Here is a 13,026-nt window from a genome sequence, read left to right on the forward strand (position 1 = left end):
TGCTCATCCCATGAAGGCGGCTACACTTGAGCAATGGCAGTAGCAGATTCTTTGGGGTTTGCTACTCACATATGTTCTGTCGCACCAACTAAACAAATTGCTGGGAAGCACACATACCCTTCATACCCAACACAAAGAAGCAATTATGGCGAGGTGAGACAAATGGTTAGCAGTTAAGAGCACTGGGCTGCTCTTTCAGAGTACCTAAAGTTGGTTTGCCTGCATAACTGAGACACGAAAATAAATGTAGTTGGTTGACAGTTGCTCCTTTTTGGCACTTCCACTTTATCCTTTAAAGCACGTGGTACACTGTCAGAACACTGGCTCCCTGCAGGCTCGTCCCAAAAACATGCAGTGGCATATTGCTTTACAATCTTGTGGTTGTGCAGTGAATCAAGAGTTTCGAGTTCCTTGAGGTCTCAAGTCGTGTCTGCTAGTTAATCGTGACAGCATTAGTGTACTTACGAAAAGAAACTGTTCTCTAATCAAGCTTGAGATTCGTATAGCGGGTCCGAAACGCAGGATCATAGAGATAACGGGCGCAGAGCGTATCCCCCGGCGGCACCATAGAGATAACGCAGAGTGGCTAGAGCTTCGCTCGCCTAGCCGGCTTCCGCTTCGGCAGTCCTCCTTCCCAACATGGCGCAGTCGATTAACATCACGGAGCTGAATCTGCCACAACTGGAAATGCTCAAGAACCAGCTGGACCAGGTGAGGACCTGTCCCAGCACCTTCCTAGCGCTTCACATCCTCCGACCGCGTTCCCTCCTGGTGGGGGAGGTTTCCTTTCCCAGGGAAACCCCTATCCGGTCCCAGGTCCCGCCCCCTCTGCCTGAGCCCGGCTTTCTCGGTTCCCGAGCTGACCCTTTTTTCCCCGGCTTCTGTAGGAAGTGGAGTTTTTGTCCACGTCAATTGCTCAGCTCAAGGTGGTACAGACTAAGTATGTGGAAGCCAAGGACTGTCTGAACGTGCTGAACAAGAGCAACGAGGGTATGGGCTAGGCGGGTGAGGGCACCTGGGGAAACGTCGCTAGCCGGCTTCTCTGTGGCTTTTTCCTAGTCAGTTTTCGTTAGAGAAAATTATCCGTTACGTAGTGTGTATAACCACACGAGCCCCCGCATGTTGCCTACGGAAATCTAAAATTTACAAGACATTCCTCAGTTACTGTTCTTTTCAATGTCTGTGGACACTGAGCCCAGGTGGGAGCTTCCCTTAACGTCTTCACGTGGGAGCGGCTAGCCTTCCCCAGCTGTTTGTCTTCATTACTTTCACAGGAAAAGAATTACTGGTCCCACTGACGAGTTCTGTATCCTTTCCACGGGAATTGCTACCTTACCTTCTTCCACAGTCTTCCCCAAAACCGGAGAGAGTTTTGATTATTCCCCAACGATATTTATGAATAGTTGCACACTATGTAGTTCTCTTGTCTAACCTTGGACAGGTGTCCATGTAATACTTTGTATCAGAGTTCAGTTAATTGAAATGTGGTGTTTCTCTTTGTTGTTTAGAGATGTTATTATAATACAGAGATAAAGCTGGCATTCGGCTAATGCAGTAGAAAAAAAATGTTAGGGTGTTGAAATTGTGAACATGTCTCTTCTCAATTTTAGCTTAATTGCGGCTCATCCCTGAACTACTTTCACTAAGAAACCTAGATTGTTTCCACCTGTTGAAATGACCTGCTGTCAGAAATGACAGTTAAAGAGAAACCTAAGGGCATTGGTGATTTAGCTCAGTGGTAGAGCACTTGCCTAGCAAGCGCAAGGCCCTGGGTTCAGTCCCCAGCTCCGAAGAAAAGAAAGGAAAAAAAAAAAAGAGAGAGAGAAACCTAAGAATAGCAATGTGGTGAAGACTGTTCTAAGTCACAACAATAGAGCCAGCAAGGTGACGCAGAAGGTAAAAAACCACACATACAACCTGAGTTCAATCTCTGATACGAACATGGTAGAACGAGAAAACCAACTCCCAGAAGTTGTCCTCGGACCTCTGCTCCATGGCTTGCACACTTGTGAAAACACACACAAAAACAAGTAAATGTAGTGGTAGTTGGAAGGTGGAGAAATGGCTCGGCAGTCAGAGCCCTTGCTCTTGCTGAGAACCTGCTTTGGTCCCCAGTGTCTACACGGTGTAGGTGACTCCAAGGGGATACAGCAACCTTTCCCAGCTCCTGCAGGGACCAGGCATGCATGTACATACACACAGTCTTGTCTTAGGGTTTCATTGCTGTGAAGAGACGCTGTGACCAAGGCAACTCTTATAAAGGCAAACCTTTAATTGGGGAGGGTTTACAGATTCAGAGGTTTAGTCCATTATCATCATGGCAGGAAGCATGGCAGCAACCAGTAAGACATGGTGCTGCAGAAGGAGCTGAGAGTTCTACATCTTCATCCAAGGGCAGCCAGGAGAAGAGACTTCAGGTAGCTAGGAGGAGGGGGGTCTTAAAGCCCCACCGCCACACTTCCTCCAACAAAGTCACACCTCCTAACAGTGCCACTCCGTGGGCCAAGCATATTCTAACCACCACAAATCTACCAAAATTTAAAAAATTAAATAAAAATTAATAACAGTCCATCAGGGGGAGTGAGGCTGGTTTTTTGCTCATACCATCTCTAGAACCTTAGGAGAGAATCCTAAGTATCCAACCCGTTCCCCCTGGAAAGACTGGTGTGGGGAATACAGGAGCTCCTTTAAGGATGAGAGATGGGGTCAGGACAAGAAAGTGTTTCAGCTTCTCTGTCTCCTTCCACTTACAGTGACCAGGAAGCTAAGGCCTTCGGTTACTTGGTTCTCCTGGCTGCAGCTTTTTAGAAAAGGCACTTTGCGGTTAGCACTGTGGCTACCAAAACCATGTCTCATGCTGTACCAGTTTTCCCTTAACCCTGGCTTCTCAGATGTATGTCCCCGGGAAGCTCCACGATGTGGAACATGTGCTTATCGATGTGGGAACTGGTTACTACGTGGAGAAGGTGAGCGGTGTGTGGATGTCCTCGGAGAAGGTGACAATGGGAGCTTAAGGGAAGAGGTGTGGCGTAGGGCAGGGTCTCTCTTTAGCCTTTCATTCATTCACCTCTGCTCTTGCAGACAGCTGAGGATGCCAAGGACTTCTTCAAAAGGAAGATAGACTTTCTTACCAAACAGATGGAGAAAATCCAGCCAGCTCTGCAGGAGAAGCATGCCATGAAACAAGGTCAGTTCTGCCCAGGCACCTCTTGTAAAACTGCTATTAGCAGGTTGTGTTTATTACACACACACACACACACACACACACACACACACACACACACACACACACACACACACACACACACACCAAAAACCAAAAACCAAAAAACCAGACAGGCAAGGGCCATAGAAGTGCTGTGGTGTGGGGCTGGGGATTTAGCTCAGTGGTAGAGCGCTTGCCTAGCAAGCGCAAGGCCCTGGGTTCGGTCCCCAGCTCCGAAAAAAAGAACCAAAAAAAAAAAAAAAAAAAAGAAAAAAAAAAAGAGCTGTGGTGTACATGGGAAAGTTGGAAGAAAAATTTTTCAGGAATTGTTTTTCTCCTTCCTCTCTGGGTCCTAGAGATTAAACTTTGTTATCGGGCTTGTGTGGCTTTTAGCTAAGATGAGGTTACAGCAGAAGGATCGCTGTGAATTCCAGGACTGCATAGCAAGACCCTGTCTCAAAAGAAAACAGCAGCCAGGATTTGTGGAACACACTTCAGTCCCGTTTTTAGGAGGTAGAGGCAGAGGAATCACCCTTACTACATAGCCAGCTCAAGGCCAGTGTGGATGCATGAGACTCTGTCCTACCCCCAAATAGATACAGTTGAATTAGCCTGGGACATAGTGCACACATATGTAATCATATACCATACTATCCATTTAAATGAGTAACCTACCTATATGTGGTGGGGCACACCTTATTGCATGTGGAGGCCAGGGTAAATACCAAGATCATGTCTCAAAAAACAACGGTGGCTAGAGAAAGGTTCAGCAGTTACCAGCACTTAATGTGCTTGCAGAAAACACAGGCAGCTGGCAATGGGAGCTATGCCCTCTGTTGCTCCTTCATGATCATGGTACGTATGTACACATGCACACTCACAAACTAAATATTAAAAAACAACCAAGGACTGGCTGGGGAGATGGCTCAGGGCGCTTGCTGCATAACCATAAGGACTTGAGTTCAAATCTCCAGCACCCACATGCAAGTTGGACATGGCCCAAGTACTTGTAACTCCAGTGCTGGTGGGACAGAGACAGACAGATCTAGGAGTGCACTGGCTGGCCGCCCTGGTTGAATTGGTAAGTTCAATGGAGACCCTGTCCCAAGGGAGAGGCAGAGAATGACAAAGCACAGTGAGATGCCATGCTCTCCTCTGGTCTCCACACGCGTCCACACCCCATACAAACATGAAGAAAATATGGAGCATAACATGAAGCTGGAAGACATCTTCACGTGTCTGTGGGACGTGGTGGTGACACCTGTCAACCCAGCATTTGGGAGGCAGAGGCAGGCACATGCGAGTTTGAGGCCAGCCAGGACTATGTAGAGACCCTGTCTCAAAAGCAGCAACAATACAAAAGACGTTTCTGCTTCTCTTTGGTGTCTGTTAATGAGTCGGGATGAAATGACTATAAGTGCATAGGGATCTGTTAAATAAACACTAGTAATTACCAGGAAGTTAAAAAGGAAAGTGTAGGTCCAGTTCAGAAATCGATCTGGAAAAGGGTGTAGGAAGGTGTTCTGGGAGTGCTTTTTTTTTTTTTTTTTTAAAGGTCTTGATTTTAAAGCAGTGGTGGAGGGGGGCTTATTTTTATTTTGAGACAACCTCATTCTATACTATAAACTAGAGTATCGAATAGAGAATAGACCAGATTCTATAGGCAGAACAGATCTGGAAGGCAAGGAAATCCACCTGACTCAGCCTCCTGATTCATTTTTTAAGTGGTGTTGGAGATTGAATATGGCCTTCAGTGTTGTGTGTTGTCAGCCCTCACATGACAGTCTTATGGTTATGGCTAACATTGTGTTTATTTTTACATTCCAGTGGTTAGTGGTTTAACTGTCAGTGTTCTTCTACCTTGGGTCCTCAACATACTCTCGCTAGGATGTGACTGCTCCTTCTTTTCTTGTAGCCGTCGTGGAAATGATGAGCCAGAAGATTCAGCAGCTCACAGCCCTGGGGGCAACGCAGGCCACTGCCAAGGCATGAGAATGTGTCGCGGAAACGAAGCAGAGAAGGACCCTTTTTCAAGGGGCCTGGGACTTTTTTTGGCAGTGGCCTCCTGGGAAAGTGTCTGGGAAGAGAGGGTCTTGTGTTTAATGTTAATAAATGTGCCAGCTGTGCAAATGGTGGTCTTTTCTTACATTAAACGCGGGACCGGTGGTGAACTGGGAGTGCCCGGGGGGTTTACTTTTGTCAGGAGCCCCCAAACTGGACTAGCCACACTGCCTTTTGTAAGTTCCAACCAGCGGTTTGAGGAGCTGTAAGAAGGCTTGCACTAAGTTGCTCGTGCGGTTTTGCTTGTTGCCATGGGGACAGATGGCAGGCGGAAGTGAAGCTGTACCAGAGACTTCCTCTTCCGGGTCGATCTTCCTGTGGAGGGAACCTTATGGGTAGAGGGTTCCTGCGAGGAGTCTTAACACTGTTGCCGCTCCGGTCAGTTCTCCAAGTCCAGCACTGCATGCTTGTCTCGGAGCCCGATCTGCCCCCTAAAAGACCTCGCAACAACCTCATGGCACCGCCCCGAATCGGGACGCACAACGGCACCTTCCACTGCGATGAGGCTCTGGCTTGCGCATTGCTCCGCCTACTGCCCGAGTACAGGGTATGGACCCATGAACCTAACCAGGTCCTCTCTGATGCTTGCAGAAGCCTAAGCACCACCGTCCTCTGAGACACGCGCCCTGGAAACCCAACCTTAGTTCTCTGACTCCTATCTGACAGCCCCTTCTGTGTCTGCAGAATGCAGAGATTGTGCGGACTCGGGATCCTGAAAAACTGGCTTTGTGTGACATCGTGGTGGATGTGGGTGGTGAGTACAACCCTCAGAGACACCGTTATGATCATCACCAGAGGTGAGTTCACAAACTCGCTGCCTGTTCTGACTTTCTTGATTTAACTTTAATGCTCCAGTCCGGCCACCCACCCACCCCCAAGTCCATGACAGCCAAGGTCACACTGCCTCATCATTGAAGCCACGCAATTTATTGCTCTGGGAATTAAAGCTTGCTTTGGGCTTGCTCCTTAGCCTGGAACTTCCATCAGTTCCCTCCTGCACTCACTTCTTTTCACACCAGCAGTTTTCCATTCTCCTGTCCTTGCCGAAGGCTGCTGGATTCTTCTAGTTCAAGGACAATCTACTGAGGTGGCCTTTTGCTTAAGAGTAGAGGTGTCTTGTCTGCATTCACGTCTGTGCACCAAGTGCATTGGTTTCCACGGGGGTCGGAAAAAAGGCGTCAGGATCCCCTGGAGTTGGCATCAAAGAAGTCCTGAGACAACGCCTGGATGCAGGGACTTGAACCTGCATCCTCTGCAAGAGCATCCCGCTCTTTTAGCCATCTCCAGCCCTGTGATGGTTAATTTTAATTAACATTATCAACTTGACACAATTTAGATTCTAGAATCACCAGGGAATTGGTTCATTGAGGGACTATCCAGATGGGGTTGGCCGTGTTTGTGGGGTGTTTGCTTGCCTTGTAAGACCCGGCCCACTGTGGGAGGCACCAATCCCTGGGCTGTGTGAGGGGAAGATGGTGAAGTTCGTGTGCCCTTGTTTTCTCTCTCCTCTTGTCTGGGAGAGATGTGACTTGCTATTCTAAGTTTATGCCACCTTCCCTTCTGTGATGGACTGCAGTCTGATGCTGTGAGCTACAATAAACCTTTTCCCCAGTTGTTTCTGTCAGGTGTTTTATCACAGCAGCAGACAGGAAAATGGGCTGTTACGTGTGATATGATCACAGCACTACTGCACCTCCAACTCGAACTCATGCTTCAGTGCGGGTCCCCACCGTTCCTAAAAGATAGGCTTTCCTTGTGTGTGCTTCTTTCCCTCGTCCAAAATCTCACAACTCCACCCTCCAATTTAGGAATATTTGTTCCCTTCTGTTGTTTGTTTGGTTTGTTTTTTGAGACATGATTTCACTATAGCACTGACTGTCTTGGAACTCCCTCTGTAGTCCAGGCTCCCAGAAACATGGCTGCCTCTACTTCCCCAGTGCTGGAATGAAAGGTGCGCTACCATGCCTGGCTTTCCCCTTTTAAAGTAAACATCACCGGTATGGAATGTGAGTAGCCGCTTTGCTTTGCTTTTTGGCTTGTCAAGACAGTTTCTGTATGTATCCTGACTGTCCTGGAACTCACTTTGTAGACCAGGCTGACCCCAAACTCACAGAGATCTGCCTGCCTCTGCCTCCCAAGTGCAGGGATTAAAGGCTTGTGCCACCACACCCAGCTTGTGAATAGTCTTGTCCTCTAAAGTATAACAGCTACTTCCCTAACATCTGCATCCTAAGACGCATCATAAGTAACTTAGAGATGATATAGAAGATGCAGGAGGAGGAGCCAGGTGATGGTGTACAGCTGTGACCAGCACTTCCCAAGTAGAGGCAGGAGAGTCATAAGTTACAGGTCATCATGTGCTAGCAAGTTTGAACCTAGCCTGGATCACATAAATCCCATTCCCCTCAAGGAAGAAAAATTATAGCCAGGTATGATGTTCTGCACCTTTAATCGCAGTTCTTGAGAGCCAAAGCAGGTAGAGTTCTGGGATAACCAGGACTACACAGAGAAACCCTGTCTCCAAAAGCGTGTGTGTGTGTGTGTGTGTGTGTGTGTGTGTGTGTGTCTGTGTGTGTGTCTGTGTCTGTGTCTGTGTCTGTGTGTCTCTGTGTGTGTGCATGTGCGTGTGTGTCTGTACATGTCTCTGTGTGTGTGTGTGTGTGTGTGTGTTGTGTGTGTGTGCATGTGTATGGATGTATGAAGTTTCCAGGCAAACACTGCCCCACTTTACATAAAGAACTTGAAGTCTGGAGGCCAGGCCCTTGGGAAGCACAGATGGTGACAGTAAGCTACAGTTGCTCTGTCACTTGTCCCCTCTCGCAGGTGACAGTAAGCTGTAGTTGCTCTGTCCTTTGTCCCCTCTCACGGATGGACTTGGAAGGACAGGATCTTTGACTTTTCTCTATAACGTTCAAAACATAAACCCAGCGTACAATAGGATGAGTCCCAGCGTTGTCACGGGAATGCCGGAGTAGAAGCTTTCAGCGAGGCCTATGTTGGCACAGAGGAAACCCTAACATCTTCTCAAGTGGTTTATCCCCCATCCCACTGATACCCAGGTCTCAATGTATAAACTTGCACACACAGATTAGACTCGTGGAGCAACTTTTTCAGCTCAGCCCCTCCCTGTGCTCCTTAGGACTTTTACAGAAACCATGAGTTCCTTGTGCCCTGGGAAGCCATGGCAGACCAAGTTGAGCAGTGCGGGACTTGTCTATCTGCACTTTGGGCATAAGCTCCTGGCCCAGTTGCTGGGCACTAGTGAAGAGGACAGCGTGGTGGACACCATCTATGACAAGGTAGGAGCCTGAGGACAGAGTTGTCCCGTCTATGCATTCCCACCAGCCTGCACGGCTGCAGCCCTGAACTAGGCCTCTGGTCTTAGTCACTGTCCTATTTCTGTGAAGAGACACCATGACACAGCAGCTCTTACAAAAGAAAGCATTTAAATGGGGCTGGCTCATGGTTTCAGAAGTTTAAAACATCTGCTGTCATCATAGTGGGGAGCACGGCAGCACACAGGCGGACATGCTGTCGTGTAGTGGGGAGCACGGCAGCACACAGGCAGACATGCTGTCATCATAGTGGGGAGCACGGCAGCACACAGGCGGACATGCTGTCATCATAGTGGGGACCACGGCAGCACACAGGCGGACATGCTGTCGTGTAGTGGGGAGCACGGCAGCACACAGGTGGACATGCTGTCATCATAGTGGGGAGCATGGCAGCACACAGGCGGACATGCTGTCATCATAGTGGGGAGCATGGCAGCACACAGGCAGACATGCTGTCATCATAGTGGGGAGCATGGCAGCACACAGGCAGACATGCTGTCATCATAGTGGGGAGCATGGCAGCACACAGGCAGACATGCTGTCATCATAGTGGGGAGCATGGCAGCACACAGGCAGACATGCTGTCATAGTGGGGAGCATGGCAGCACACAGGCAAACATGCTGTCATAGTGGGGAGCATGGCAGCACACAGGCGGACATGATGCCAGAGAAGTTGCTCTAAGTTCTGCTATGGATCAGCAGGCAGCAGCAGGCGAAAGTAACGCTGGGCCTGGCTTGGTCTTTGGGAACCTCAAAGCCCACCCCTGGTGACACACCTCCTCCAACAGGGCCACACCTAGTTCTTTTTTTTTTTAAGATTTATTCATTTATTATATATAATACACTGTAGCCTGTAGCTGTCTTCAGACACCAGAAGAGGGCATCAGATCTCTTTACAATGGTTGTGAGCCACCATGTGGTTGCTGGGAATTGAACTCAGGCCCTCTGGAAGAGCAGTCGGGGCTCTTAACCGCTGAGCCATCTCTCCAGCCCACACCTACTTCTTAAGTAGAGCCACCACTCCCTGATAACTAGCCATTCTCAGTCACTCTCCTCCTCAGGCATGCTCTTTGTTCCTTCCAGCCTGCATCTTGGAGAGGGAGTGAGGACTAGACATTAATATATGGGGAGGAGCCTTAGTACTTTGTTATATTGAGATAGGTTCTATCTATGCTGTTAGACCTGTAAGTGTACAGTACCACATCATTCTGGGAGGGGCTTTGAAAGCCTTTTCCAGTTTTTTTCTTCATATATATCAAGAAAACCTGGGCTCCAGGTCTGATGGAGCCCACTGTATCCAACACTTGACAGGCTTAGACAGAGGATCTTGAATGCCAGGCCAACCTGTACCCCAACTCAGGCGGACATGCTGTCGTGTAGTGGGGAGCACGGCAGCACACAGGCAGACACCAGACCAAACAAACAGAATTTTTGATATTTCTCAGTAAGCTACTTGCATCAGAAGAAGCACTGGGCTCAGAGATTCCAACACTGTGGCTGGATAATAATTCTCCATAATTCACTGGTTACACAGGAGTTTGGCAGGATCAGGCAGAAAAGGGCAGACATCTTCAGGTTCGAACCAAGCAGTACCAAGGACAGCACATACCCTTATCCCTCCAAACCTCAGATCTACCAGTTCCCTGCCCTGAGACAGCAGCCTGAGCTGCTGGCTACTTAGGCTCTTGAGCTCAGGTGTTGGGCTTAGTTCTCCAGCTCCCACTTGATTGTACCACAGGGGGATGATGTGAGTGGGCTAAGAGTTTTGAGAATGCCAAGACCTGGAGTCAGTTTCCACTTTCACTCTGATGGGTTTTCTAAGTAGCTGGGTAAACTGTTTTTTTGGGGGTTTTTTTGTTTGTTTGTTTGTTTTTGTTTTTTTTGTTGTTGTTGTTGTTGTTCTTTTTTTCGGAGCTGGGGACCGAACCCAGGGCCTTGCGCTTGCTAGGCAAGCGCTCTACCACTCTACCACTGAGCTAAATCCCCAACCCCTGGGTAAACTGTTTTTAAATGAACTCAAGGCCTTGGTATAGACCAAGAGGTGCTCAGGGAGGACTTTCTTTTGTAGTGCTCCCTTGGGCTAGCCAGTGCTTTCCACACACCGAGTTACTTACTGATGGAGGCCTGCCTTATAGGGCCATGTCTCAGCATCTCATACTGGTTCCCCTCTAGAGTCTGAAGCATCGCAGCTCTTGATGTCTGACCAACACTTCCCCACTCAACTGTGTTAGGCCAGACCAACTCCTGCCTCATTAATTTGCTATCCAGTCTACCCTGCCCACCCACTCTTCCCTCTTTTGGCACAGAGTCCATTCCCACAAGCCTACCTAGGAACTGAAATCCTTGTTCAAAAGTCAGTGGCCGGGCTGGGGGTTAAGAACACAAGTGGACAGAATTTGTTTTTCCAGCATCCACTTGGTGCTTTGCAAACACCTGTGACTCTAGTTCCAGGAGCTCTGATGCCCTCTTCTGGCCTCCACTGGCACCACACCACACATATACATCGTACATAGGCATACATGCAAGACACCCATATACATAAAAATAAATTTATTAATTTTATTTTCTAAAAGAATTATTTTATGTATATAAGTACATTGTAGCTGTCTTCAGACACACCAGAAGAGGGCATCATCACTTTACAGATGGTTGTGGGCCACTGTGTGGTTGCTGGGAACTGGACTCAGAACCTTTGGAAGAACAGTCAGTGTTTCTAACCGCTGAGCCATTTCTCCAGCCCCCTAGTTTTTTTTAAATAGACAAAGTCTTACTACATATCTCTGGGTGTCCTGGAACTCACTGTGTAAAACAGGCTTTCCTTGAACCCACAGATCTGCCTGCTTCTGGGATTAAAGGTGTGTGCCACTACACTGGTTAAAAATTTATTTAATGGAAAAAAATTCAGCAATCCTTCCACACCCACGCTGCCCGGGGCCTTGGATGCTCGTGGGACAGCATTAGAAGGCAGGTGACTGAATTCCAGACCCAGCACTCAGTTGCTGCCATCCCTTGTTCTCCCACTTGCATCTGATCAAACACTGAGGGCTGTTGTGAGGTAGTGTGTGTTTACATGCTGTTAAGCCTCAAGGATCCTCCCCTGCTGCTGCTTTAGATGTACGAGAACTTTGTGGAAGAGGTGGATGCTGTGGACAATGGGATCTCTCAGTGGGCAGAGGGGGAGCCTCGCTATGCACTGACCACTACACTGAGTGCCCGGGTTTCTCGCCTTAATCCCACCTGGAACCAGCCTGACCAAGACACTGAGGTAAGCCTGAGTCACAGAACTGCAGAAGACAAAGTAAGAACTTCCAAGGGTCTTCCAAGCCCTGTGAAGTAAAATTTGGACCACTGTTCAACATGTCTTGTCATTCCAACCATTCCCAGGCAGGATTCAGGCGTGCGATGGACCTGGTGCAAGAGGAGTTTCTGCAAAGACTAAACTTCTACCAGCACAGCTGGCTGCCAGCCCGGGCCTTGGTAGAGGAGGCCCTGGCCCAGAGATTCAAGGTAGCCCTGGGAGGTGGCCACGGGGCCAGGGATGGTTCTGACCCATTTGGTCAACTGTGCCTCTTGCTCTACCCAAACCTTCTAGCCACACTCTGCTTCCCTTTCAGGTAGACTCAAGTGGGGAGATAGTGGAACTTGCAAAGGGCGGATGCCCTTGGAAGGAGCATCTGTACCACCTAGAATCTGAGCTGTCTCCCACAGTAGCCATCACCTTTGTTATCTACACTGACCAGGCTGGACAGTGGCGAGTCCAGTGTGTGCCCAAGGAGCCTCACTCATTCCAAAGCCGGTGAGAACCCACCTTGAGGTCTGTTTTGGCATTGCTGGAGGCTGCCGCCCATGCATGACAGCTGCTCCCTTCCCGAGTTCCTCATGCCCCCTCTGTTCTTACATAGGCTGCCCCCGAGTTCCTCATGCCCCCTCTGTTCTTACATAGGCTGCCCCCGAGTTCCTCATGCCCCCTCTGTTCTTATATAGGCTGCCCCTGCCCGAGCCATGGCGGGGACTTCGGGATGAGGCCCTGGACCAAGTCAGTGGGATCCCTGGTTGCATCTTCGTCCATGCCAGTGGCTTCATTGGTGGGCACCACACTCGAGAGGGTGCCCTGAACATGGCCCGTGCCACCCTTGCCCAGCGCACAGCACCTGTACCTCTTGCAAATGCTGTAGTCCAATAAAACTTATTCATCTCTAGCTGACCCAGTCCCTCATCCATGAACCTGGGAATCCTCTGACTTGTAAGTACAACATCCTATGGGCAGGACCGTATGCCTGGCATCTCCCCATCTCAGCCTTGCTTTTCACACTAGTTGAGAACCATCTCAGTGGGCTGGAGATAGCTCAGCAGTTCACATGGTTGTTGTGGGAGAGGACAGATTCCATCCCCAGCACCCACACAGCAGCTTATAACTAACTCCAG

The 13,026-nt window shown here is 49.0% G+C and overlaps 2 protein-coding genes across 3 annotated transcripts; both read left to right on the forward strand.

Annotated features, from left to right (window-relative positions):
• The first annotated feature begins 596 nt into the window (after positions 1-596).
• On the forward strand, positions 597-5,335 carry Pfdn5 (prefoldin subunit 5). Its single transcript, NM_001106794.2, is given in 6 exon segments — positions 597-711; positions 888-990; positions 1,275-1,306; positions 2,892-2,966; positions 3,082-3,187; positions 5,121-5,335. Coding segments are annotated over 6 exon segments (465 nt in total). The 5' UTR covers positions 597-639; the 3' UTR covers positions 5,198-5,335.
• Positions 5,336-5,596: 261 nt separating this feature from the next.
• On the forward strand, positions 5,597-12,800 carry Myg1 (MYG1 exonuclease). Of its 2 annotated transcripts, none has more exons than NM_001005545.1 (7): positions 5,597-5,813; positions 5,951-6,063; positions 8,406-8,565; positions 11,714-11,866; positions 11,986-12,108; positions 12,216-12,397; positions 12,586-12,800. In NM_001005545.1, exons 1-7 carry the CDS (start codon positions 5,598-5,600, stop codon positions 12,782-12,784), a joined length of 1,146 nt encoding a protein of 381 aa, NP_001005545.1. In that variant the 5' UTR covers position 5,597; the 3' UTR covers positions 12,785-12,800. The 2 variants fall into 2 exon arrangements, with proteins under 2 accessions (NP_001005545.1, XP_038934868.1); XM_039078940.2 differs by lacking the exon at positions 5,597-5,813 and adding an exon at positions 7,165-7,272 and having other exon boundaries at positions 5,972-6,063.
• The last annotated feature ends 226 nt before the right edge of the window (positions 12,801-13,026 follow it).

Source organism: Rattus norvegicus, chromosome 7, assembly GCF_036323735.1.
Source record: "Rattus norvegicus strain BN/NHsdMcwi chromosome 7, GRCr8, whole genome shotgun sequence".
Taxonomy (NCBI): domain Eukaryota; kingdom Metazoa; phylum Chordata; class Mammalia; order Rodentia; family Muridae; genus Rattus; species Rattus norvegicus.